The sequence below is a fragment of the Lynx rufus genome, unplaced genomic scaffold, assembly GCF_022079265.1.
Source record: "Lynx rufus isolate CCGP_SWC_20201006 ecotype Redwood Valley unplaced genomic scaffold, mLynRuf1.p SCAF_20, whole genome shotgun sequence".
Taxonomy (NCBI): Eukaryota; Metazoa; Chordata; class Mammalia; order Carnivora; family Felidae; genus Lynx; species Lynx rufus.
In genome coordinates, this window is record NW_025814835.1 from 29,561,913 (window position 1) to 29,585,843 (window position 23,931).

Below are 23,931 nucleotides of genomic sequence, written 5' to 3' on the forward strand. Positions count from 1 at the left end.
GAATACCAGCATGGGTCCCTTTCACAGGAAGAATCTAATTTTATGAAAGTGTTTGAGATTTCACATTTAAGGCATTTGGGGAGCTTGGTGAAGACACAATAGAGGTTGCTTAAATGACACCTGTTCTTGTCGAGGTTGGAGGGAACATTCTGGATACCTCAAATCACCCAGCTGAAAACCTCCAACAGTGCTCACACAAAGAGAGTGTCTCTCTGCTTCCTACTCTCCTGGACTGCAAGGTGATGCTGGCCATTCGGCACAGGCTGCCTCTAGAACAGCAAGCTTACAATCACATTTGAATGCATCTTCAGGAACCACATAAGGTATCTGGCAACAAATCCTTAAAATGCTTTCAAATGAAAAGAAAAGGATGTGAAGGTCTTGAAAACAGAAATCTCCACAGATATCACTTATCATAATCTCTTACCCCAAAGTGGGTGAGAGGAATAAGGACACTGACAGTAAAACCAGAAAATATGGTTCTGTTTGGGTGTCAAAATATGCACACACAAACGCACACATTCCTACGCACATCCTGACCAAATATTTGAGTCAAATATATATAACTGTTCCTAAGAACCAGAACACTGAGCTACCCAAACATTCCAACTAAACTAGGCTTCATTCTAGTTACCCAAGTGAACGTTCTGGAAAGGGATCTAAAAGAGAACAATCTGGAAAGTGAGACTGAAGTTTGTTTAGAGTGTTAAACAAAAAATAAAATAAAATAAAAGCTGTTAACATATTCTCTTCTGGCATTTGGATAACACTTTAAACTTCCCAAAATCCTCTGGTGGCCATCATCTCCACAGTCCTCCCTCCTGCCCACTGAGACCCACGGCAAAGGGATTTGTCTTCCTGTTGATCCCAGAATGTGAAAGGAACGGCCAGAGTGAGAATATAGCTGATACAAAACAATTCAGCCAGGTTCTTTCATCTTGGGCTCTTCTCTACCTATTATTCTAAAAACAAATAATGTAACAGAATACACAGTTTGTGACTTAAGGCATTTGTTAAAACAGGGTCTTCATGAAGTCTTTGTGTGCCTTACAAATTTAATAAACTTTAAGTACACGCCATTTGGACTCAAACACTTAATGAAATTTAAAAGCTGTATTATTACAGTGTGTGACCTCCAAACTGCAAATGGGAGGTCTTATATAGCTTCATGATTAAGAGTATGAATGTTAAAATCATATTGACCTGACTTCAAGTACTAACTCTCATATGCACTTGCTATATGCTAGCTGAGTCCCCGGGGCCACAGTTTACTCATCAGCAAAATAAGAATAACATGACTAACCTCTTAGGGTTGTTGTATACATTTGTATGTAAAGGGCTTGGCTTGGAGCCTAATATACAAAATGTTAGAGACAGCAATTATTATTAGATTATTAATAATTTCTTTAAGTGATTTCCAACTTCAGCCCTGCAACAAAGCGAAGTTTCTGCCTTCTTGGGAAAGAAAGAAATATGTACCTAGGACTACTGGAACTAAAATCCAGAAGCCTGGAATGTCACTTATAAATTATTTGTAACTGCTCACATGAGTTAGTTGTGAAAGTTTAAAACTTACATTAGAATTTTATTTAGTTTTAGGAATGGGCCTTGAATTGGCAGGTGGGGAAGACTCCCTTCTGAACTTAAAAGCCAAAGGACTTCAGAGTGGAAGGGCTCTTTCAGAGACCAACTCAAGGTTCCATGAAGGTTCTGATTTCCTCCAGGTTACCTGACAACCAGGAAAACCCATTCCCTCCGAAGCTTATGCCTGCTTCCCCCAGCCACCATCACCCTTCACTAACCATAGATTTCTAAGTAAAAGAGGAAATTGCCTAAAATTGAAACTGTTTTTGGTCTATTATTGGCTTTGGTGGCTGTGGGAAGAAAATGGAGGGGGGTTGGGGTGAGAGATGTTGATGAAAAAAATCTGAGTCATCACTTCCTGAAAGAGGCAGTAGTGTACCCAGAGCCGGCTGGGGAGTCAGGGGGCTGAGGGCAGGGTCCTGGCTCTGCCACAATCTCACAAGGCACGGTGGTGACCTCACTTAACTCCTGTGGGCTCCACTCGGCAAGGGATCCTTCCCAGCCTTTCCAACCCTATGCTCTTGCAATTCATAAATATCTGAGTGAAGAGCCACCGGTGCTTCTGACCACCAGCAGGGAAACTCAAACACACTCGCTCTCCGGAACACCGCAGCCATTTCTTACAAGAAACAGCAGGCAGGACAGAGAAGGAGGGGGAGCAGCTGGCTCTGGTTGAGTCAAGAAACAACTGCTTTACTTCCTAACTACTTCTCCACACCCAGACTCCCCCATCCACACAGACTGCGGCCCTGCTACCCAATCCCTTGGGCTGTGCAGGCAACCCCACTAAGCATCAACTCCCTTTATATCATCTCTTAGATGCAAGATTATCTCAGATTATTCACTAAACTGCGCATAGACCCAGGTGATATAAAATTTAGGTTTTAAAGAAAACAATAGTAACAACAGCATCGAATCAAGGGTCACAGATTGTGTTGGAATTGCGTGCTTACATACCTGCCTAGCCTTGAAAGGGGGGACTGGCCTCTATTTTGTTTATCTGATTCTAACGCCTATGGGCAGCCACCAACCCCTCCATCTAAAGGAGGGCCTCTGTGACCATGTGCTAAACAACTGGGTAAAGAAATGAAGGCTGAGCTGGCCAATGAGGAGCCAAGGGAGGATGGCACATTTGCACAACTCCTTGAACTCTGTAGTCACTTCGGTCTTCTGTGGTAATTTAGTAATATTCTCTCTCATTCATATTCTCTCTCTCCATCTCTAGCCCCCACCCCCACTCATTATGCAGTCTGACTGAATACCACTCAAAATATTTTCTCAATTAGAAGAGAAAATAGGAATTTGCCACTTGTCTGACTCTATTCTGTTGCCTGTCAGCCTTCAGCAAATATTTCAATCCTGGGTCTTCGCCTGCTGCTAACCTTTCTCCCTTAACCTTTGGCCTTGCCCTCTTCAAACCCTGCAGACTTTACCTTCTCATCTTCCCAGCTCCACACTCCATTCCAGAGCCAACTTCTCTGACCACTATGTTTAACTGAGGGGAGATATGGTGACACCCCCAATGCAATTAAGTCAGAGGAAGGCTGTAGGGATTTGCTTCTAGATTAAAAGATGATTCGAAAACTGCCCGTCATGGTGGACAGGACACTTCCTATAACTGGCCACCATTCTCATGGGCTTCTCTACCTTCTGAGCCTTCTTTCTACTCTAGCTCCCCACCCCACTCCCCATCCTAACTACCACAAGTGGGCATGCCATTGAGGGTAGAGGCCCCCATGGACTATCAGATGCACACACAGGATGGAAATCATGTCCACCAGAGCAGTGGAAACGTAGAGCTCCTGGTTGACTTTTCATGTTCAGTCAAATCATAAGACAATTCCCTTCCAAATCCCTGGCCCTGTCCCCCATCACTGCAACCTCTCTAGTTCCAGGTGATCATCCATCCTGCTTACATCCTATACCCGGACCACTTGCCCTCATCATTTCCCCAGGCTTGCCTATGTCCACCAATATGTGAGCTGTGCTATTTCTGTGTGTTTCTGACAGTTTTTGAGGAAGGTAGGGAATATTTAAGGACCTTTTCTTTTGCAACAACTAGCTTGCTGTCTGATAGCGTTCCTTCCCATGTAATTAATTGTGCTGTCTCTTGGCTCGTTAGAAACAAGACCCCCAGGTCCCAGCCAGTATAATGCAGGGTAAATCATGTTTAAGTAACCGCATAACTAGTGGGTCAGTTTTATCTTTTGTCTTGGTGGTGGCCATTATTTAGCTGGGTTCTCAAAGTGCCCGTCAGTGAGGCTTTCATGTCAGGCCAGTATTGAAAGACAAATGTTTTCTTCCCCACCCCACTCCCACTGCCAGGCCCTCTTCTCTGAATGCTGCAAGCACATGGAAACTAGGAAATAAAAGGCTCCTTTATCTGATTCTCCTGGGCAAAGCCATGGTGTGTTCAGGAGGGTTCAAGAGAGAAGGGCCAACCTGTCATAAGATGGGCCACGCAAATAGGCAGGGAAGAATTCCATGCAGTGGCAATAAATGGCCACAGCAATCAAGTATCCAGTCTCATTTTTAGCCCCAAGCATAATGATAACTGGACAGACTAGTTTTTTTTCAGATCATCACTGACTGACCATATGATCCTGGACAAATACGAAACATCACTGATCTGGGCTGTTTCCTCATCTGCAAAGGGGAGAGTGCTCTGATGGTCTTCAAGGCTTCCTTCATCTTTACTATTCTTTGTGTGTAGCCATCAAGCAATGGGAGGCAGTGTGACCGTCTTAGATAGCTATGAAGAATGCCACCCTAAAAGGCAGAAGTATAAAAAGAGGTCTTCCACAGAGATGAAAGTGCCAACTTTCTTTTTTGTCAGAGTTTGCCTAGTATAAAGGGAAGTGAGAAGAAGGAAAGAGCATGATACCCTTTATTCAAGGGAGACATTAGGGTGCAGTGTGGCCAAGTAAGCTGCTATCAAGATGGGGAGAATAAATTGCTGGTGCTGCTAGAAACAAATACTGAAGAACTCCGACTCTTATCCCAGATTCTTCTCCTATTATATCATCCTTCCCATTGGATGATGGGATGATAAGCAGAAGGAACATTTTTGTTTAACTTTCGCAGATTTGCATTTGCCAATTTTTTTGGCCAGCCGGGGCATCTTAGGAGTCTAGAATGACCACCCTCCTGACCATGCACCCTACACGATCATCTGTCTTGCACAGGCCCTTAAATGCAAAGCCTTCAGTGGCCACTGGACCACAATGACCAATCCCTCCACTCATGACCTCCAGAACTGCGTTCATCCCATCCACAGAGCACGAGCTGCTTATCACGCATCACTTTTACCCCATAGAAACTCTCCGAAGACAGGGGTAATAAAGGTCATGCAGCCATTAGCCCCCTAGAGCATCTGGAATACCACTCGTCTACAGGAGATCCACTGTAAAACACGTCTAGAATGAGTGGAGATAAAACAGCAGTATCTTTGACACAGAACGATTTGGTCACGCTGGTGGCATACACTACCCTAAGACATCTCTCTTAGCTTATAACTCAGACAGTAAGCTGCCCTAAACATGTTCTGCTTCTTGCAGAACACACACCACTAATTAAGAACCCGGAAATTAAGGCAAATATGGGAGAGGAATCAGGACAACAAGGGACTCAGGAGAGGAGTGAGGGATGGAAGCACATGAAGGCAGTTGAAGATGTTGACTAGAAATGTCTAAAAATAATACTAACAGGACCCCCAAGGCTCCTTCCTCTCCTCCTAAGCCCAGAACTCAGTCAAAGCCAGCCACCTCCCCCCCACCCCCATGCATCTATTTCAACAGCAGCATACCAACAGTGGGTTCTTTTCAGCACACACATACATGTCCACACAGATGCCCCCTCATATACACATGTCCAGACACCCTCCAGTTGGCAAACAAGTGACAGTATGCAAATTATCAGAAGCACAAAGATTTGCTTCGGTGGGGAGGCTGAACAAACAAGGAACAATTTTGCAAGTGGCCACAGATGGCTTAGCTTCTCTGCTTACAATGGACACTAACGAGATTTGCCATAACTAATTCATTCTTTCACACCATTGCCCTGTTCCCCCATCTTCTGAGGGTGGGGGAAATTCCCCATCACGGCCATATACATTTTCACTCCTTTCTAACACAGAAAAAGTGCAATTTGTTCCTCCACATTGTGTATGGGTGGGTCGCATTTAAAGTTTGGTTAAAAAGGGGTTGGAGAAGAGATGATAGTGGAAGCAAACATATGCTGGCTTTTCCCCCCATTTCCCTGAAAGCTTCGTGGGAAAGAAGAGATTTACTGAGCCCCGAGCCAAGCTGGGGAACTCTGCAGTAGCAGACGAATGAGTGGCAAGGCAGAGCAGAAAACAGAACAGACCAGAAACAGTGAACCTTCCATATGAAATCTAAACTCCCCACACCATGAGCGATGACCCTGAAGTACAGGAAACCTTGTGTTTGTAAAGGGACAAGAAGATAGATCTGATGAATGCCTTCCTTTTAGCATTCCTGCACTGGGCATTGCTAGTGGAAACAAAACCCCAGGATAAGAAGGCAGCATCTGAAGCCTGTGCTCATGCCTTAAGCTCTTCTCTCAAGGCACTTTCCAATCAACTCTTCGTAAGTGTCAGTAAGACACTTAGAAATTCTTCAGAAAATGAATCAATGAATTGTTAAGAAAATGACCAAGCTTCTTAAAGTCCCAGGAATGAAAATGTTAGAGGCGGCACCTTTTCACCTGCCTGATGGCTCTCTAGGCCTCTTCAGTGTAATACCAAGGGTCCTTCCTCACCTCATTGGGTGCTACAGTTCACTTCTATTTCTTTTCTGCCTTTGGGCTTGCTTCTCTCCGATGCAGGCTGTAGTATGACTTCCTAAAGCAGCCCCCATCCCTGCACACTCTGCCATCCTCTTTTCCCCAGTGCCAGAGTGGGCAACTCTATTTCTTTCTTGTTGCCCTCAAGAAAAAGTCAGATCTCCCTAATCTGGCCTTCCAAGACTTCTCTGCATTCCAGATTTTCCAGGTAAACCCTGCCAGCCAGCCAATCAGCCTGAGGTGCACCAGGAGCACTCTGCCCTCCATCAATGACTCAAGAAAGGCCACGGGTTACTTTTCCCTCCTGCCTCAGTCCTTTGCTTTCTTCAAGGTTCATTCGAGCATCCCATCTTCTTCCATCCTTCCCTGGGCTCTGCACATACCTCAGCATCTGGGAGAACATGGGCATCACACTCGGATCTCCCCAACAAGATACGAAGCTCAGAGGTCTCTCTGGAGGCCAGACAAGTCCATATAAATTAGGAATAATGGCTCTGTACCCTTTCACTTGCCTGGAGGCTCATGTGACTTCCCTCCTTTTTAATTCCTGGTCATCTTTCATATTAGGTGTGGCTGAATATGTCCACTTTTTCTCAAATAAATATGTATTTGATACTTATAGACAGTTATTTTAAAAAAACTGTGCACATCATTATACTGCTGATGAAGGAAAATCCTGTCTACATATTAATATGCCTCCTAGTTACATGTGTAAATGCCCAGTTATATGAATCAGTGTTTAGATGGGTATTTCTTGGAATATCAGAGCTGAGAAAGACTTTGAGGTCTTCTGCTTAATTACCTTCATTTCACGATGGGCCCCTGAGGAACAAGAGGCACATGAGGAAACACAGGTTTAGGGTTTAAGTTAAGTTCACAGACCTAATTTCTTGCTTCTTGGGCCACGGCTCTATCACATCATGTGCAACATCTATCTTCCCAGAAGCTGTACACACACACACACACACACACACACACACACACACACATACACACGTATATTCACCTACCACTAAATTCTCTCTAGTAGACACCAGACCTCACTACTTTCTCAGACACAGCTTGTCAGAGAAATATGATGACAGAAGGATATCTGTGCCTATGGGTCCCTCTCTGATGTGTATTGATTTGACCTGGCCCATCACCTTGAATATCTGTCCTCTCTTCGAGCCCTGCCTCCAGTGCCTGCAGACTGAAGCCCCATAGCTGAGCTGTCCTCTTTCTGAGAAAGAGAAGCTGTAAGGATGGACAATTATCTTCCTGCATTAAATGAGATGAGCCGCAGCAGCCACAGGCCCTCCACGGTCAGGCCCAGACAGAGAAGAATCGGCTAAAAGCCTAAAATTGGGAGCAAAGGTCAGCTGTCATTCAGCAATGAGGCCAGAAGGAAAGCCAGGCATCCAGAGGTTCAGCACCTGCTCCTCCCCGGAGGCAGAGGGGCACAGCTGGCCTGGCCCACAGCCGCCTCTCTCCAGACCCAACTGTACTGCTGCCCCTTGAAGGCTATCATCACTGGCTTCCATGCCAGTACCAACCTGCCAGTACCTGGGGTGAAGCATTAAACAATTTTGAGAAGGTCCAGGACCACAAGCCAGGCTTCTCCAGGAGTACCCAGTGTCTCCACTGCTCCATCCCTCCTCTGCAAAGGTCACCTGGACCAATAGAGCCTTTCAGAGACAGCCCCTTCCCCCAGACCTTAAAATGCCAACACGGCCCATATGCACATGTGATTTCCTACACTTCATCCCCTTGCATACCTCTTCTCCCAGATCTTGTCCTTCCCGTCCTCCCCTGGGAGTGGCCAGCTCTCTGGTGGCTTCTACCCTTGCACCAGATTGGCCCCAATACACCAGCCTTTTCCACTTCTATCCCCACACCCCCATTATTTTTCCTGGATTCTGTCCCTTGTACCAAAACACGTGACATGTGATTTTTCAGAACCAACCTTGCCATTCTTTTCTCCTCTTTCTCTGCTGACAATCCCAAGGACATCCCATAGATTAAATACATCAATACCATAAAGCCACATGTGTCTACCAGAATGGACACCTTCAACTCACATCTCATCTCACGAGGTGCTTCTTGTGAACCTTTTTAATTTGCCACAGACTGTTCCTAACAATCAAAGAACCAGTCAAGTACAAGGTATTTTCTGAGAATTTTGGCATCCTTCTTCCTAGCAGCAATACTATGGAGAAGGTTTTCTGTCTCATTTTCTACGTAGACACAGAGCTTGCAAGTAAGGGAGACACATTACCCCACTTTGGACATTTGAGAAATAATGCCCAGTTACAACAGTGCTTGGCATGCAATAAATAGTTATTGAAGAAAATATCTTTGATTAAATGAATGCATACAGTAGTGAATGGCTCAGTGATGCAGAAAAAAGAGAGTACATTAAGTGGGATGGTCCCCATTAACAGAGGCACCCAAGTTCTGCTCATCTTCACTCTGTGTCTCTTTGTTAGGGTATCTTGCTCACGTCCAGCAGAGCACACTGTTCTGAAGTCAACATTTTCCGTTTCCTACTCCTCTCTGCCTCTCCTGCTCTCACAACTGTGGGATCTGCAGCCTTGGGTGAAACCAGGCTAGAAAGGGACCCTGGTTAACCCAGCATGCAGCCCATGTCAGCTGACAGAGCTGAGCAAGAGAACAATTCCTCTTGACCCCAGGCCCACTGTTTGCCCAGTCTGTGGGCTTACAACCTCCCTCACCTGGTCTTATGTCTCTCTCTAATTCCTTCAGGTGAGATTTGTGTTCATGTCTGGACTGTACTGGAAAGTAAAGGAGAGAACATTTACTAAAATTACCTCATTTCATAGAGTAAGATGCTGAGCAAGAGTCTATTAGTTTCCGGAGACCAGATGAGTATATTGCTCAGTTAACTTGCTACATTTCTTATAATCTACATTAATAGGAGCCTACAATATATTTTACGATATTAAAATCAATACAGACACATGCACATATTTTAAGTATCTAGGAAAATTCTATGTCCTCAGAAGAAAGCAAAAGAGAAAATATTAACCTTTCTCCCTCTCTCTCTCTCTCTCTCTCTCTCTCTCTCACACACACACACACACACACACACACACACACACATGTTTTATTTTATATTCCATGCTAAGGGAAGCCAGAGCCCCGCCCCCCCCACTCCAACTCCTGGGTTCTGGGTCATAGCCCCGGCCCAACAGTGAGAAGAGGGAGGAGATGGCATGTTTCAAAGCTGCTTTATGGATTTTATGGATTTTCACCAATTTATGGAATTCATCATGTGTTCACTTGCTGACCCCTCTTCTTATCACCATAAAGGAGCAAAACACTCTTTTGTTTGTAAAGGGCCAACATCTAGCAAAGGCCTTTGGCTAAAGATGGGAGCGTGTACAGGGAGGGCAGTCCCCAAAGTTGCAGGTAACTTGAGAGGATGTGTCAAAGCATGTCCTAAATCTGCTGAGAGAAGTTTTACCCATTTTGTGGAATGTGATAGAAAAAGAGGATAAAGGCAAGCTCTAGCTTCAGAGATTGATGCACTTATAAAGCTTTCACAAGACTTGCCCAACTCTCTCTGGGTTCCCTGGCATCTAGCTATTGTGGTTCCAGTTTTACAGGCAGAGAAATGGAAGCATTGAGAAAGCACCTCACCCACAGGTGTTCTAGAAGGCAAGCTCTGAAGGTGAGGACCTCTGACGTCCACGCTAAGTTCAGTCCGCCTGAGCACCTTGTGAGCTGTCATGGGCCTTGGAGCTCAGAGGGTGGACATGCTGGGATCACAGCTTCCTGACTCTGAGACCTGAGGCAAGTAACTGGAGGTGTCTGAGCCTCATCTTATACATCTGGAAAATGGGGATAATAACATCTCCACTGTGATTGTGGGGAGGATTTAGTAAACAATATGTGTCAAACGCTTGGCAAAGTTCCCAACTACTCTAAGCACCAAAACAGTAGACGTTGTTATGACCAAGAAAGCAGCCTGCACAGCCTTTCTCTGTGATTCAGGTTTTCCATGAGAAATGGTTCTCCTATGCCTCTAATGGGCAGTTCATATTCTTCAGCAAGAAATCAGAAAACATAAGAGGCTAGACACCAAAGACACTTCGAGAAAACCTTAGAGCCAGCAAGTTCTTGTGAGATTAAGCAACTAGTAGGATCTTGTGTGACTTAGGGGATGAGACAGGAACAGGAAGAAAGACTTTTGTTAGCGTTGGTTTTAATGTTTTTCTCTGTTTTGTTATCGTTTTTTTGTTTTTTTTTCCTCCCCCTGCCAAAGGATTAACGTGTAGGTTCTTAAACAAGGGGGTTCCCTATTTACAGCTGACAGCAGCAGCTGCAACCCCTGATTCTCCTGCAGAATGGCAGGGAATCGAATCAAAAAGAAAAGCAAGTGGACAACCTTTCCTCCGGGAGCACGAAACACAATACCAGCCTTTCGCCAAACCCAGCAGACCCCAGCTCTGATTGGAGGTTGCCTCGGAACAAAGGGAAATTGGTATTTAAAAAAAAAAAATCTTCTGAAAGCCAACTCAGCAGATGGTTTTTTCCTGGGCTCCAGGAGAAGGGGGGCGGAGGAGGGGGGTAGGGGAAGGATACTGGGATAACACAACTGCCACCAGGATACAGATGACTGAGAAGTGACAAAGATGGGCAAAGAGGGCTGACCTCTCACCCCGGAATTTCACAAAGGGCAATTACACCATGTGGCGGGTATCTGGACTAGGCTGCTGACCGCTTCCAACCCGCAGCTGCTGTTCATCACAGCCACGTCTGGGGGCTTTATTCAAAGCAGGGGAAGAAAGAGGCCAGGCGCTGAGGGGATACTGGAGGAAGCCATGGAAAAAGTTTAATTAGAGACTATAGTTTGTTAGAAATCGACTGCGGGGCAGTTGCACAGAAGAGCACCTCATATTTCCACTGCACTTTTAACATTTCAGAACCATTTGTTCAGATTATCTTCAAAGTGATGTGGAAGGAAGAGAGACAGTACTAATCCCTTTTAAGTATGAGGAAACAAGGATTCATTCATTAAGGGCGGAACGGGGGTTCGGACCCAGAATCCCTGGTGTGGGGTAGCCACCCTCCCTTCATTTCTCAGACCAGACAGAGCTCCTGGAGTCCTGTTTTGGAGGGGCTCTTTGTGAATCCCACATTTTCGGTCTAAACCAGGACACTTTAGAGTACACTGTCAATAGCTTCTAGATTAAGTCACAGCGAGCCTATTATCCCACAGCCCTGTGCTGTGTTGCCAGCCATCACTGTCTACCACACCTCACTGCTGGGGTGCCCTGCTGAGTGTCTTTCAGTGGGGAGATGACTGTGGGCAGTCGAGAAAGGGGCTGTGAGTCTCTGGGAAGATGCCACGATGCCCAGGTTCCCCCACAGGCTAGTCCACGGGTGTGCAGCAGGCGCAAGCAGGTGGATGGCACAAGACTCAGTGATTCTCTCCTGGAGGATGTCTCAGCAGGACCCGCTAGAGTGCATCTTTCAATGATCGCTTCTCGCTGCTGGAAACCATGAGACCTGAGGGTCTGAGGAGGGTGTGAGGCCCCCCACCCCATAATTACCTGTAATTTCAGGGCAAGCCATTTAAAAGCTTTCCAAGTCCCTTCCTAAGTCTCTAAAACACGGAAGAACAACAGCTACTTCAGTGAACTAGCCTAAGGAACAAACTGGAAAGAGGCAACAGTTGGGCAGATGTGAACACTGTGTAAAGGTGCTGGTCAGGTGTGATGGTTGCTACCAATTTTTCACACTAGGCACTATCTGGAACACGTATTTGGACAGTTGGTTATGCATACTGCCCTGGGTTTTTCCCTAAATGCCCTGAGATCGATTCTTTCTAATAAAGGTCTTTCTATACCCCACACAGCACTTATGCTGAGCACACCATACAATTCTGTAGATTCGTGTAGAATTTGGATGTCTCAGCTCTGCTACGGTGTATCTGGATGAGTGCACAAAAAAAGGCGGCATGATGAAAGATTTAAGATGTTTCTAAGGAACCAACGCGAAATACACAGGGCTAACTAGGGAGAAGGTGTTTTGATAGAAAAGAGTGTCTTCCATAGAATTACCTTCATTGGCACACAGTGAACATGAACTTGTTTAACATCCAGGCTGGGGAAATAAAATAAGTGAATATTATATTAACAGATATAACACCTGTCCTCAGAGAGCTTACGCAGTAACTGAGAAGAAAATGACCTGCTTCTGACAGCACACTTTTAAACAACCCTTTCCGTTAGAACCAAGAAGGCCATTATGTAAATGAGAAAGCATGTTCGCAGTTGGTGGACCCATCTAGAGATATCCCACCAGAGAAAGCAGGAAAGAGGGATTCTGAGTGAGATGGCCATCTACATTTCAAAGCCGCCTTATTTCTGTGCCTTCTGTGTAGTCCACAGACCCAGACGAGACTGTCTGACTAGCAGTTGATTCACATCTCTGCCTAGAACTCTGCACAAAGAGATGAGAATAAGGATAATGCAAACACCTGAATTTTGGTCCAAAGTATCCACTGAATGTAGGATGTGATCATTTAGACCAGCAAGAGTAGCATAAGACAAAATTAAATTGGAGAGTTTCCTTGACCTTGAGTTCAGTGCATACCAACAATTCTGAAGCTGCCAAAAAGTTGGGACAGCCCAGAGTCCTGTTAATAGAGGTGGTGTGCTTAGAGCAGGGGAGGTCACAATCCCCTGGTGCTGTGTAAGGCCAGACCACCTTCCAGGCCTGGGTCCTGTACTCTGTTCTGTGAGTACCCACCTCCTCATCTTTGCCTTTTAGGAGAAACAATGACAAACCAGCATCCGCAGCATAGGAACCAAGGTGGTTCGGCACCAGGAAATCACGGACTCCAAGGAACAGTTTCAGGAACTGGAAATATTTGAGCTTTAAAAGGATGACTTCAGCGCAACGTAAAAAAAAAAGAGTTCTCCTAAATCCAGGGCTGCCTCAGGAGGTACCAAGTCTCTTCCCTGAGGGCCACTGAGCGGCTGCCAAATGACAGATAACTGTCCACGAGGGATTTTGGAAGGTATCTTTTGTCTGTTTAGTAGGGGTGCTAAATGAAAATACTCACTCTCAGTGAATTCCATGATTCTGGAAGTGTGACCCAACTGTGGACCCTTCTTTTCTTCTGACCTACAACTGCTGTGGTCAGCCTTCCCCTGTTCCCTGAGCTGCTGCCAAAGTCCAGCCTATGCCCTCGATGGATTTAACCCCTAGTCTCAGACCCTTTCTGGATCTCCCACTCTTTATTTCCTCCATGACCCACCAGCATCCAAACCCCAGCCTGACGCTAACCCACCACCCATTCAATGTCAGCAATCCAGTGGGCAGACAGGGACTTTAGGAGCCTGATGGTACAGGGAAGAGCCACACACCCAAATTCATTGGTTTTCACCTCCTTGCTCCCTAAAAAAGACAGGGATGGAAAAATGGAAATTCCCATCATAGGTTAAAAATAGATTCCCTTTGGCTGTACTGCTATAAGAAGCCATAAGAAGCAGCAACTCCCTTAGGGTGGTTCTCTGGGGGTCCAGTCTGTCAGGCAAAACACTGCAACTCCTGAGCTGTGTTCTCATTCACAACACTAAGCCAATGAACCAACTGGCCTAGCATAAAAAGCTGCCCACGCTCTTGGGCACATTCATATTTGCAAATGAATACTTCTTAATGGCAAGGCATGTGGCACACCTTGAGGTCAGTCTGTCTGACTGCTGTCAGTTTGTCTCCCTTCAAGAATTTTCTCCTCCTTCCCTACTTCTGATCCCCCACTGTGAGGCTGGCTAGAAACTTGTGGGAGGCAAAGAAGAAGGTCTGGGGAAAAACACAATAAACAAGGTCTAGAAAATACACCGAAGTGACCTGCATTTGATACTAATGATGATTATCAAATGGCCTCACGGGCCAGGTAGCAAGATGGGAACTGCTTGGACATTTCAGAGTAAATAAAGGCCTCCATTGTTTCCCCTGGTGAGGTCACAGGCTGGTGGGGAGGTGAGAGAAGTTGGCCCAGGGAGGGAGGGGTAGGCAGAGAGGAAAAAAAATAGATAAATAAAAACCTGGGACTCCAGAGAGAAATGCACATTCAAAGTATACAGGGAGGCCCCTTGCCTTCATAGGGCAAGATCCCCTGGAATACCATGGAAAGCTAGAAGGAGCCCTCGAAGTTCTGTACTCCAAACCTGCCCACAACGCAGCGCTCTGACTGCCACGTTCTGACATGCTCAGACAGCAGCCTCAGCTTGCACAGAGGGCTCGCTGCTTCACCAGCCAGGACATATAATTCAGACTCTTGCACATGCTGGGTGCAACTGTGAATCCATGTGGGTGTTTGCATGCTATGTCTGTCTGTATGCCTCCCGGGGAACTGGCTCCACTGAATTTTTGCCCTCCCCACTGGCAGCCTATCCCTCTGGCCACTGGTTCCTCTTTGGGGGAGGGGGGTGGTTCCCAGAGTCTCCATGGCCACCTTCCAATTGAGGTTACCCTGAAGACCATCCAAGTTGAAACCCCTTCTTCAAAGCAATTAGGCCGTATGCAAATTATAACATTGAATTTTTAGCTTACTGTCAATAAACAACCCTCCCACCCCACAACACAAGACTTCATTGGCTTGTGCTGTTTTCTATATATAATGCAGTCAGGAGCCTGAACCAAGGCCTGGGACCCAGGCTCTGAAAACCTCCCTGCCACATCCCTTTGCTCTCGGCCTATGCCCTCATCCAGGCCCAATGACTTCCTGACCAAAGCCACTCGTGTCTCATGCACAAGCAAGGCAGGCGGGGGTCATCCTGAGATGCCTGGGACATCCTGCATGGGAGTGCTTTGAAGGCAGGACGTTTGAACTTAAAGTTGCAGGAATCAGAAGAATCAAAGGAGGGGGTAGAGCAGAGCAAAAAGGGATTGTTTCTCTCACCTTTTATTAAAAATAAAAAAGGCCATGTCATCGAAGATCAACCCGAATTGCAGCTCTGAGAGAACTTTTTGAGTATGTGAAATTGCAATCACGGAGAAGAGGGAGATTCTGCAAATGCTGACAACGTGGCCGGGGGAGAAGGCAGCGCCCACTGAACCCCAACTGGTCGTTCTTACGACACGGCTTTAACACTTTCATTTTGAGTCAAGCTTTGAGCTCAGCAGCAATCCTGGTTTGGCAGATAAATGACCACAGAGATAAAAGACCTTTGAACCATCTCTAAATAAATCCCCATAGCAATCCTCACCACCGCCAAATAAATAAATAAATAAATAAATAAATAATAAAAAAAGAAAGAAACCAACCCACCAGTGATACTAGTTGATGCTTGTGCAGCATCAGAAATGAGACAGCAGCACTGCCGTCCACGAACACAATTCAACACAGCCTGTAGCAATATGAAAGCAGAAGCAGCCTAGAGAAACAGAGGCTTCTGAGACAACCCACACCCTCAGGAGCCCAGCACCACTGCAAGTCACTGTGGGTCAGCTGTGCCTGCACGGAGGATGGTCCTGTGGGTGGCCCAAATGTGCTGGATGCTAGCACAGTAATCAGAATAATGCACACTGAGTGAGGGGTTGTGCTAAGTGCCCACAGGCCCTTCCATCGCCTGAAGACACTAACAAGAAGGTGCTGGTATCATCCCTGATTTTCACACAATCAGGACACAGTCTCAAGAGGTTAAGTAATGTGCCTGAGGGGATACAGAGCCCAAGGTCTCTTCCTCCAAAGACAGTGAGAACCCAGTCCAGAACACAGGGGATCTGACTTCCAATTCACTCTCAGGGCATGGACTCTTGCTAACAGATCCCTTATTCCTCACTTCAGGGAATGAAGGGCTCTCCACTGGAACAGAACACAGTTTCTCTGCTTCATTATTCTGCCAGGTTATCTTCAATAGTATGGAGTTCACCAAAGAATATTCCTTGGAGAAGTCCAAAGTCAAACTGACTACCAAGGGAATATCAAAACCAAGAGGAAAAGAGCCAGCATGGTGCTTAAAACCCCTAGAGAATCCCAAATACAGAAGAAAAAAAAATACAAGAAAGGGAAGAAAGAACCAAACTTTCCCAGAATATCGTCATGGAACACAAGTTTGATAAATCTCACCACTTTTTAAACTCAACTCTGACGCTTGCTCCCACAATTGTGGGCCTTTTGACATTGGGGCAGAAAGGAAATAATCTGATGATGGAACAGTGGGTCCAAAGAGAGGTCAAAAATTTTGTTTATAGTAACTAGTTTTGTTAAAGAGAAAGACTTGCCCCATCTAGCAGAACGGTTCTTAAAGTTTCCAGTTTTTAGAACAGACATAAGGCTGCAGAGGTCAAAAGCTGTTTTTAGTTCATCCTTTTTTTTTTTTTTTTTTTTTAAACATGCAGAAACTGAGACCCAGGAAGGTGAAGCAATCTTGCTGAAATTAGTCTCTGTTAGTGACAGAGACAGAGCTAGTGCCCAGGGCTCCCGTCCCCAAGTCCAGTGTTCTGTCCAGCACACCTTCAGCTCCAGATGTCAAACATTACTTGTTGCCCCATGAAGACAAATACTTTGTGGAGAAGGTCATTTACCACCTTTCAGGCAGCTGTAGCTATAAAATAACAAGGGAAAAAGAAACCTATCAGGAAACAAAATTTTCAAGCACACTGATGAATAAATAGGAATGTGCTGCTTTAAAAAAAAATCTATAGCGAGAAAACATAAAACTAGAGGGAAATTCAGCCTCTTGCAAAGAAAAGCTGGTGAGACCTGCTCTCTTATCAGGTTGAGGGTGCTGTGGGGAAAGAAGCTCATACTCTCAGGAGTTGAAAACACCACATTCTCACCCCCCAGAAGAAGGGAGGGCAAACCCAGGGATGCATGTAGGAGTGACCGGAGAGGCTGCTGGGCAAAATGATGGGAAGGGAAGGACACCTGAGCCACAAGGAAGGTGGAAGGCTCTCTGCTGGATGCCCAGGGCCACCACCACCATGGAGGAGATGATGGGTACAGCAGCCAGACATCAGGCATTCTGAGCTAACTTTTTCTCCTGCCCAGCACCCCCTCCCAACTATCTGATATGCCAAACTGCTACAACCACAGAGAGTCAAGAGAGAAATGTGCCCCTTAACACCCTATGGAAAAATGGAGAACCCTAGTACAGGCCTCATCACTGACAGCTGTATTACCTAAAGACTCCCCTTTTAAGGTTCTTTGCTCTGCATCACTTTCATTATATTCCCTGGGCCCCCAAACCTTCCCTTTCCCCAGTTCAAAGCCCACTGAGCATTCCCATTGCTTACAGAATTAAATACAAACCCATTTATTTATTTGACATTCATCATTCCTTGCAATCTGATGCTAACCTCGCTTCCCATCTACATCCATACTTTGTGCGTTTGGCACAAAGAAGGTGCTATTTAAAGAATGGGCAAATGAGTGCATGACCCGTTGAACTTCCTAAGAGAGGGTTAGCAGTGTTCAGAGAAGAATGCTGAAGTTTTTCCATAGACACATGAAGATGGTATAGGTGGGACTGTCCAGGACAAATCCCAAGCATGGTTCCAGGACCACGGCAGGCACGTGACAAATGTGAGGTTGAAGTTCTTGCTATTGGAGGAAACAGGTTCTCTTGATGAAGCTGGGAAAAGGGAAAACTAAATCCAAAGAAATGAAATAGAAGTTGCATTTTGGTTAAAGGCAAATAAAAATCTGTAAGCACAACAAAGGAAAAGAACAAGACTTTAACACATGAGGATTTGAATTTTCCTTCAAACAACCTAGAACACTTAGAATTAAGGGCAATATACCAGGTTATGATCTCGTCACCCTAACTAATGTTGGAAGGTGTAGAGGAAATGTCCCAGTGCTTAGAATCTTTACCTTCCAGCAGTCTTTTAGAGTGTGGCCACTTCAGGACTGGAATACAACATTAGCTTTGGAATACAGAAGAACTGGCTTCAAAGACCAACCCTGCCCATTTCTGTTCCTGCTCTTTTGAAGCAAATGAGCCTCAATTTCCTCATCTGTGAAGAAGTAGTATCTGCCTGGCAGGACTGTTATAAGGACTAATAGTGAAGGTAAATACGTGTAAAACAGCTAGCACAGGGCTTGCCACAAATCCAAACTGGTTATCATGATGTGTGCTCTGTAAGTTACCCATTTTTCCTAAAATCTTCCATTGAGTTATACAATGTGGAAATTATCATCTCTGTCTGGCAGATAAAGAAACTGGGGCTTCAGCAAGGTTATACTCCAGATCCAAAGCCACCGAGCCAGTTGGTACAGATTGCCACCCACATCTCCTAGCCTGGGTCACTGAATGGAGCTTGGGTAAGAGTCCCCTGTCCTTCTCATCCTGTTGAACCTGGAAAGGAGTTCCTGATTCTCACAAAAATTCTCAGGAAAGAGGAGAGCTACTAAGCTCTGCCCAGCTGCGAGCCTTTCAAAGACTTGTCACTGTTGGAACATTCTACACTCATGTGCTATACTTGAATTTGCTTCTAGAAACTCTGTCTCATGTTCTCTATTGTTTTGACTGAGTGACCTAGAAGGGAACTACATAAAGTTTATGTTATTTCATCACTTGCCTGAGTAAGTCTAATATGCAACAATGCCGGTACCATGGTAAAGAGCAAGTTGCCTTCCTTTAATGAGATCATCTGCAAAGGAGGTCCATCCACAGCACAGTTCTGAGGCCCTAAAATATGTTCAGAATTCTCTTTTCAGCCTCTACTTCTCACCAAATGCTACTCTTACACCTCACATAAATTCATTCATCAGAAACCCACTGCCATATAGCACTTCAGTTGCCATCTCAATTTCATATGGAAGACAGGTGACCTGTCCCCTGGTTAGAAAGAGTCCATGCAAACTTGAGCCAGTGAGGGAGTATCTTCATGGGTCCCTCCTACCATCCTACCACTTTAGAGGCCATGTTGCCTCAACATCTATAATGCCTTTCTGGTTTGGAGGGTTGGTGTTAGGTTTCAGTCTTGGGATAAAGCCCTTGAGGATGCCACACATACACGTCTTCACACCAAAGTAGTAGAACATACTGAAATACAATTAGCCTAGCAAAAACCTAGCTCTGTTATGTAAGGAACGCTATCATTATCCTAAGGAGTATTCTTTTTACAAAAACCAATGAAAAAGAAAATCATTTGGGATCCAATATAAGCTGTCTTTGCCTAAGGCTGTCAAACAATGACTTGAACAAAATTAATTGGTCTACAAAAAAAGAAAAAAAAAAAGTCAGCACATAATGATGTAACACCCAATTTCCCCCAGCCTCCAAGTTTGAAGGCTGAATCCTTAATAACAAAACAAAACAAAATCCTTGTTATCCTGAAACTCTATGTCCTTTCCCTAAAAAAAGGCTCGTCAAATAATAGTAATAATAATAGTGTATATATATACATATATATGTATATATACACACACATATATATGTATATATACATAATTTTTTCCCTTTTGGAAAGGGCCAGATAGTACACAGTTTAAGCGTTGTGGGACATACAGTCTCTGTCACAACCACTCCACTCTGCCGTCTTCGTGCAAAAGCAGTCATAGACAAAATGTAAACAAATGGATGTGGCTCCGTTCCAATAAAACTGTATTTATGGACACTGAAATTTGAATTTCAAACAATTTTCACATGTTACAAAATATTATTCTTTGTTTGATTTTTTTCCAACCATTCTTTGCTTGTGGGCTGTATAAAAACAGGGAATGAGCAAGATTTGGCCCACAGACTACAGTTTGCCGACCCCTGCTCTAAGCCAACACGTATATTCAGGTGACCCCCCAAGTAGGCATCTCTACCAACTCAAGGATCAGGTCAACTGAGCCTCCCTCCTGGCTCCCAGTCTAGGACCTGAGTCCCAGGGGCCACTCCATGCACACTTCTCCAATGAGTGGCTTGCCTCATTAAAAAAAAAAAAAGTGGTGGCAGGGCACCTGGCTGGTCAGTCAAGTAGAGCTTGCGACTCTTGATCTCAGGGTTGTGAGTTTGAACCCCACATTGAGGGTAGAGTTTGCTTTTTAAAAAAAGACCCAGAAGACTGGATTTTGGAGTCAGACTCTGATCTGTTGCTTACCAAATGCCATCCTCATCCTTTCCCCCGTCCGAAGTTACTGATCACATGTTTCACATTCCTACAAATAAGTAAATTCTGCAAGTTCATAGCCCTGAAACAGCAAGCAAGGTTCCTACCTCTCCACCTCAACTTCAGCTTTTACTAACTCCCTCTTTTCCAAACAACAGGAACTCTGGAGAGTAAGAGAGTTAACATTCTAATCCAATAGAGATCAGAGAACGTTTCCATCATCTATCAAGTGATTAAGACTCGGTACTGATAACTTTATTCACTCATTTCTGGGAAGTAACTGCTCTAGGCATAAATAAATTTAGGACGGATGGAGAAGCAGAGTATGAAGCAAGCCCCTAACAATTTAAAATTTTTGTAGATACTCCCATTACAGTGTCAGCATAACCAGCATAACACACCACTGTGAGCTGAATTTTAGTCCTTCCCCTCCCTTTGCCTCCCTTCCAATTTCTGAGACTTAGAAACACTCACTTGGGGTGTCACACATTGGGAGAAGTGATGTCACCTCTCTTTCCGATAAAGCACAAAAAGGGCATCCAGCTTTTTGGTTAATGATGACCAGCCTGAGAATTTCAGAAATGAGAATGGAGGTCCACTGCACACTGCAGCTTCTAAATCATCCCCATGTCACAAATTCCAGAGTTTTATTCTGGGGCATTCCAAGAGGCAGAGGACTATCTTTGGGAACACTCCTGTGGCTTTATGGAAGGTCATAACTGATCAGGACAACGTAGCTCTTTCTAGGGTAATGAACTTGGGTTTGCACACCCCAAACTGTGGGCTGTTGCTCAAACCCTGGCAGTGATGGGCATGGAGGGAAAACAGTTACCACAGTTTTTGAGACTGCCCACCCACATAAAAATCCAACAATGCACAAAGAACTGGCCATCTCAATGGCCACAGACAAAGATACTCATTTTCAAAGCTGAAGAGACCCAACTCCAAAGCAAAGCCTCACTTTCCAAGTGGAGCCTAATGTGAACTGTTCCATTTTCTGGCAAGAATTTCAAAAGTTTCCAAAGGCACTTGGGTAATCTTTTATGACAGAAACCCCAGAAATCACTGCAAGTTGTAATGGGGACAGGGGAAGGAAAGCACAACCTCTGTGCTCTGTGAAAACAAGCCAATTTCTAAAAATTATTTTATATTCCAAAGGTTAAAATAAGATGACCAACTGTCCTGGCTTGCCCAAGACTGAAGGGGTACCTGGCTTCAGGGCTTTTGGTTTTAAAACTGGGATAGTCTGAGCAAACCAGAAGGCACTGGTCACCCAGAAAAATCTCCCCTCATCCGGGTCTTTGGATTTTAAATTCAATATATCAGCCCAAACACTTAGCGTGAGGGAGGACACAAGGCTTACACCAATGAAAAAAACATGAGTCCTAGCAGTTCTACTGAAAATGATTACAGAAAAGCTCAAAAACCACTAGTAAAAAAAATGCTACAGATTATCTCTGAGCCATAATGGAGAGAGGGTCATTCATTTGTGCTATTTTTAGCTAATCCATCATGTCTAGAGCCCAAGTAAATAAGATGTGGGGGAAAGTTACAAAGACTCTGATGAACTCCTACCACCCTGAACCCAAAACCTCTGTCAACAAGGGGGCTCCTTTCACAGGCATTTACAAGCCCCAGAGAGTTTTGGAACGCTTTCGAGACTAGGGCAGTCCTCTGCTATTATAGCTGAGTGCCACACCCCACCCAAGAAGGGAAGTCACTGTAACCCCCTGTGATATAATTACAATGAAACCTGGTCCCATTCATTCCCAACCAAATACCACCACCAATCACCTAGAGGGCTGCTTTCCACCAGTTAGGCCTGTAGGAGGAAAGTGACAACCAACCAAGTTCAGTCAATACCCAATCTCAAAACATCTGTGATGTGTTAGACAAAGATTCAGGTCAGTTATCCGCCCCTTCTTCTTTCTCCAGTTTGAGCTCCAGGGCTCACCACTGGCTTTCAGAGCAATGATCTCTCACCTTCTACTGGACTAAATTACTATGAAAGTGACTTCCTTAGTCCAGTGATTAACTTGCCTATTTTAGACAGGCTTAACAATGGTGGTTGAAACCAAAAGAAGGTTATAAAGGTTCTTGACTCTTCTGATTGACCAAAACTCTCCATATCCCACGCTTAACTATAACAGATGCAAATATTAAAGCCAAAAAAGAAAAAAAACCCTCTAATTTTGTCACAGCTTAGCCAGGTCTGACCTACCCAAGAGGCTGCTACACAATAAATAGAAATGTTCCAGAATTATAATTCTAGTAGCTGTTGATTTTCATGTGGGTAGAAGATATAATAATACATTAGACACTGTACCAAGATATCAGAGGCATTTCTTCTGGAGGGTGTTAAGTGTTCCATCAAAGAGATTGATAATTCCAAAATAAATAAGTAATAATCAAACAGACCTTTAATAGCTGGGAGGGGGTGTGTGTGGCAAAAATGAATTAACAAAAAACCCTACAAAACAGGGCTCCCTACCTTCTTTTTGGAGTGGCTTCTTTCCTCCTCCTTCGTGGCTTTGCTATTTTTCCCAGCACGGGACACCTTCTGGTCGCCAGACTGCTTAATGGTGATCTTGATCTCAGGGGGGCATATATAGTTCTCCAGATTCTTTGGGGGTTTCTTAGCCCGCTTGGTGGTCTGAATCTTCAGCTTCAGACTCCCCTCTGTAAAGTTTGCCTCCTTGATAGAAAATTCCTGTTCTTCCAGGCCATCTCCTGCAACCCATTTCTCACTGTCTGCATTTGAGTTGGAATCCACATCCTGCCCTGAGCCCAGTTCATCCTCCTCCTCTGGCTCCATGCGTTCTCCGCCCACTGGGATCCCCTTCCCAGGTCCTGGAGCAGAGAGCAAAGATTCTCCTGCACAGCCGGGAGCAGTCGGTGGCTTGGCTGAGGAGACAGGCAGGAATTCCGACTCGTCCCCCCTTTGCCGGGAGGTGCTTAAGATTTCCCTGGACTCCATGACAATCCTACAGTCTTCAGGAGTTCTCAGGAGGTGGGAGAGAAGAGGGGGAAAGGGAAAGGTGAGAAGCGAGGACACCCGAAATCCCAAGGACAAAGTGGTCCAGCTGCTGGGTTCAGAGTCCCAGGAATGGAGACACGGCCAAGTGTTCAGAAGAGGTCAGATCTGCAACTGAGAAACAGAGAGATAATTAGTCATGGCAGGAAGGAAAATGACCTCAAAAGTAACTCAAGTTCTAGAAGCCCCTTCCCCCTAATCTATGGCATCAGGGGGGGAAAAAAAAAGATAGGAAAAAAACCAAACCAGAACATGCACATCCCCAAATTGGATTATATTGGATTATATTATGCAGACACACACACACACACACACACACACACACACACAGCCCTTCACTGAATGGTTAATTTTTCTGGCTATGGGCCCAAGAATAAAGATAGGAGCAGCCAGTCCTCCAGTTCAATACAAAGTTACAAGTTTCTTATACTGAAGCCACAGCTAGC

The 23,931-nt window shown here is 45.0% G+C and overlaps 1 protein-coding gene across 1 annotated transcript in view; it reads right to left on the bottom strand.

Annotated features, from left to right (window-relative positions):
* Nucleotides 1-23,661, bottom strand: part of SETBP1 (SET binding protein 1) — a 356,839-nt gene extending 333,178 nt beyond the window's left edge. The window contains exon 1 of the mRNA XM_047086210.1: nucleotides 22,943-23,661. Within this exon, the coding sequence (XP_046942166.1) occupies nucleotides 22,943-23,428 (486 nt within the window). The 5' untranslated portion in view covers nucleotides 23,429-23,661. The remainder of the gene's footprint in view (nucleotides 1-22,942) is intronic.
* Between the last annotated feature and the right edge of the window lie 270 nt (nucleotides 23,662-23,931).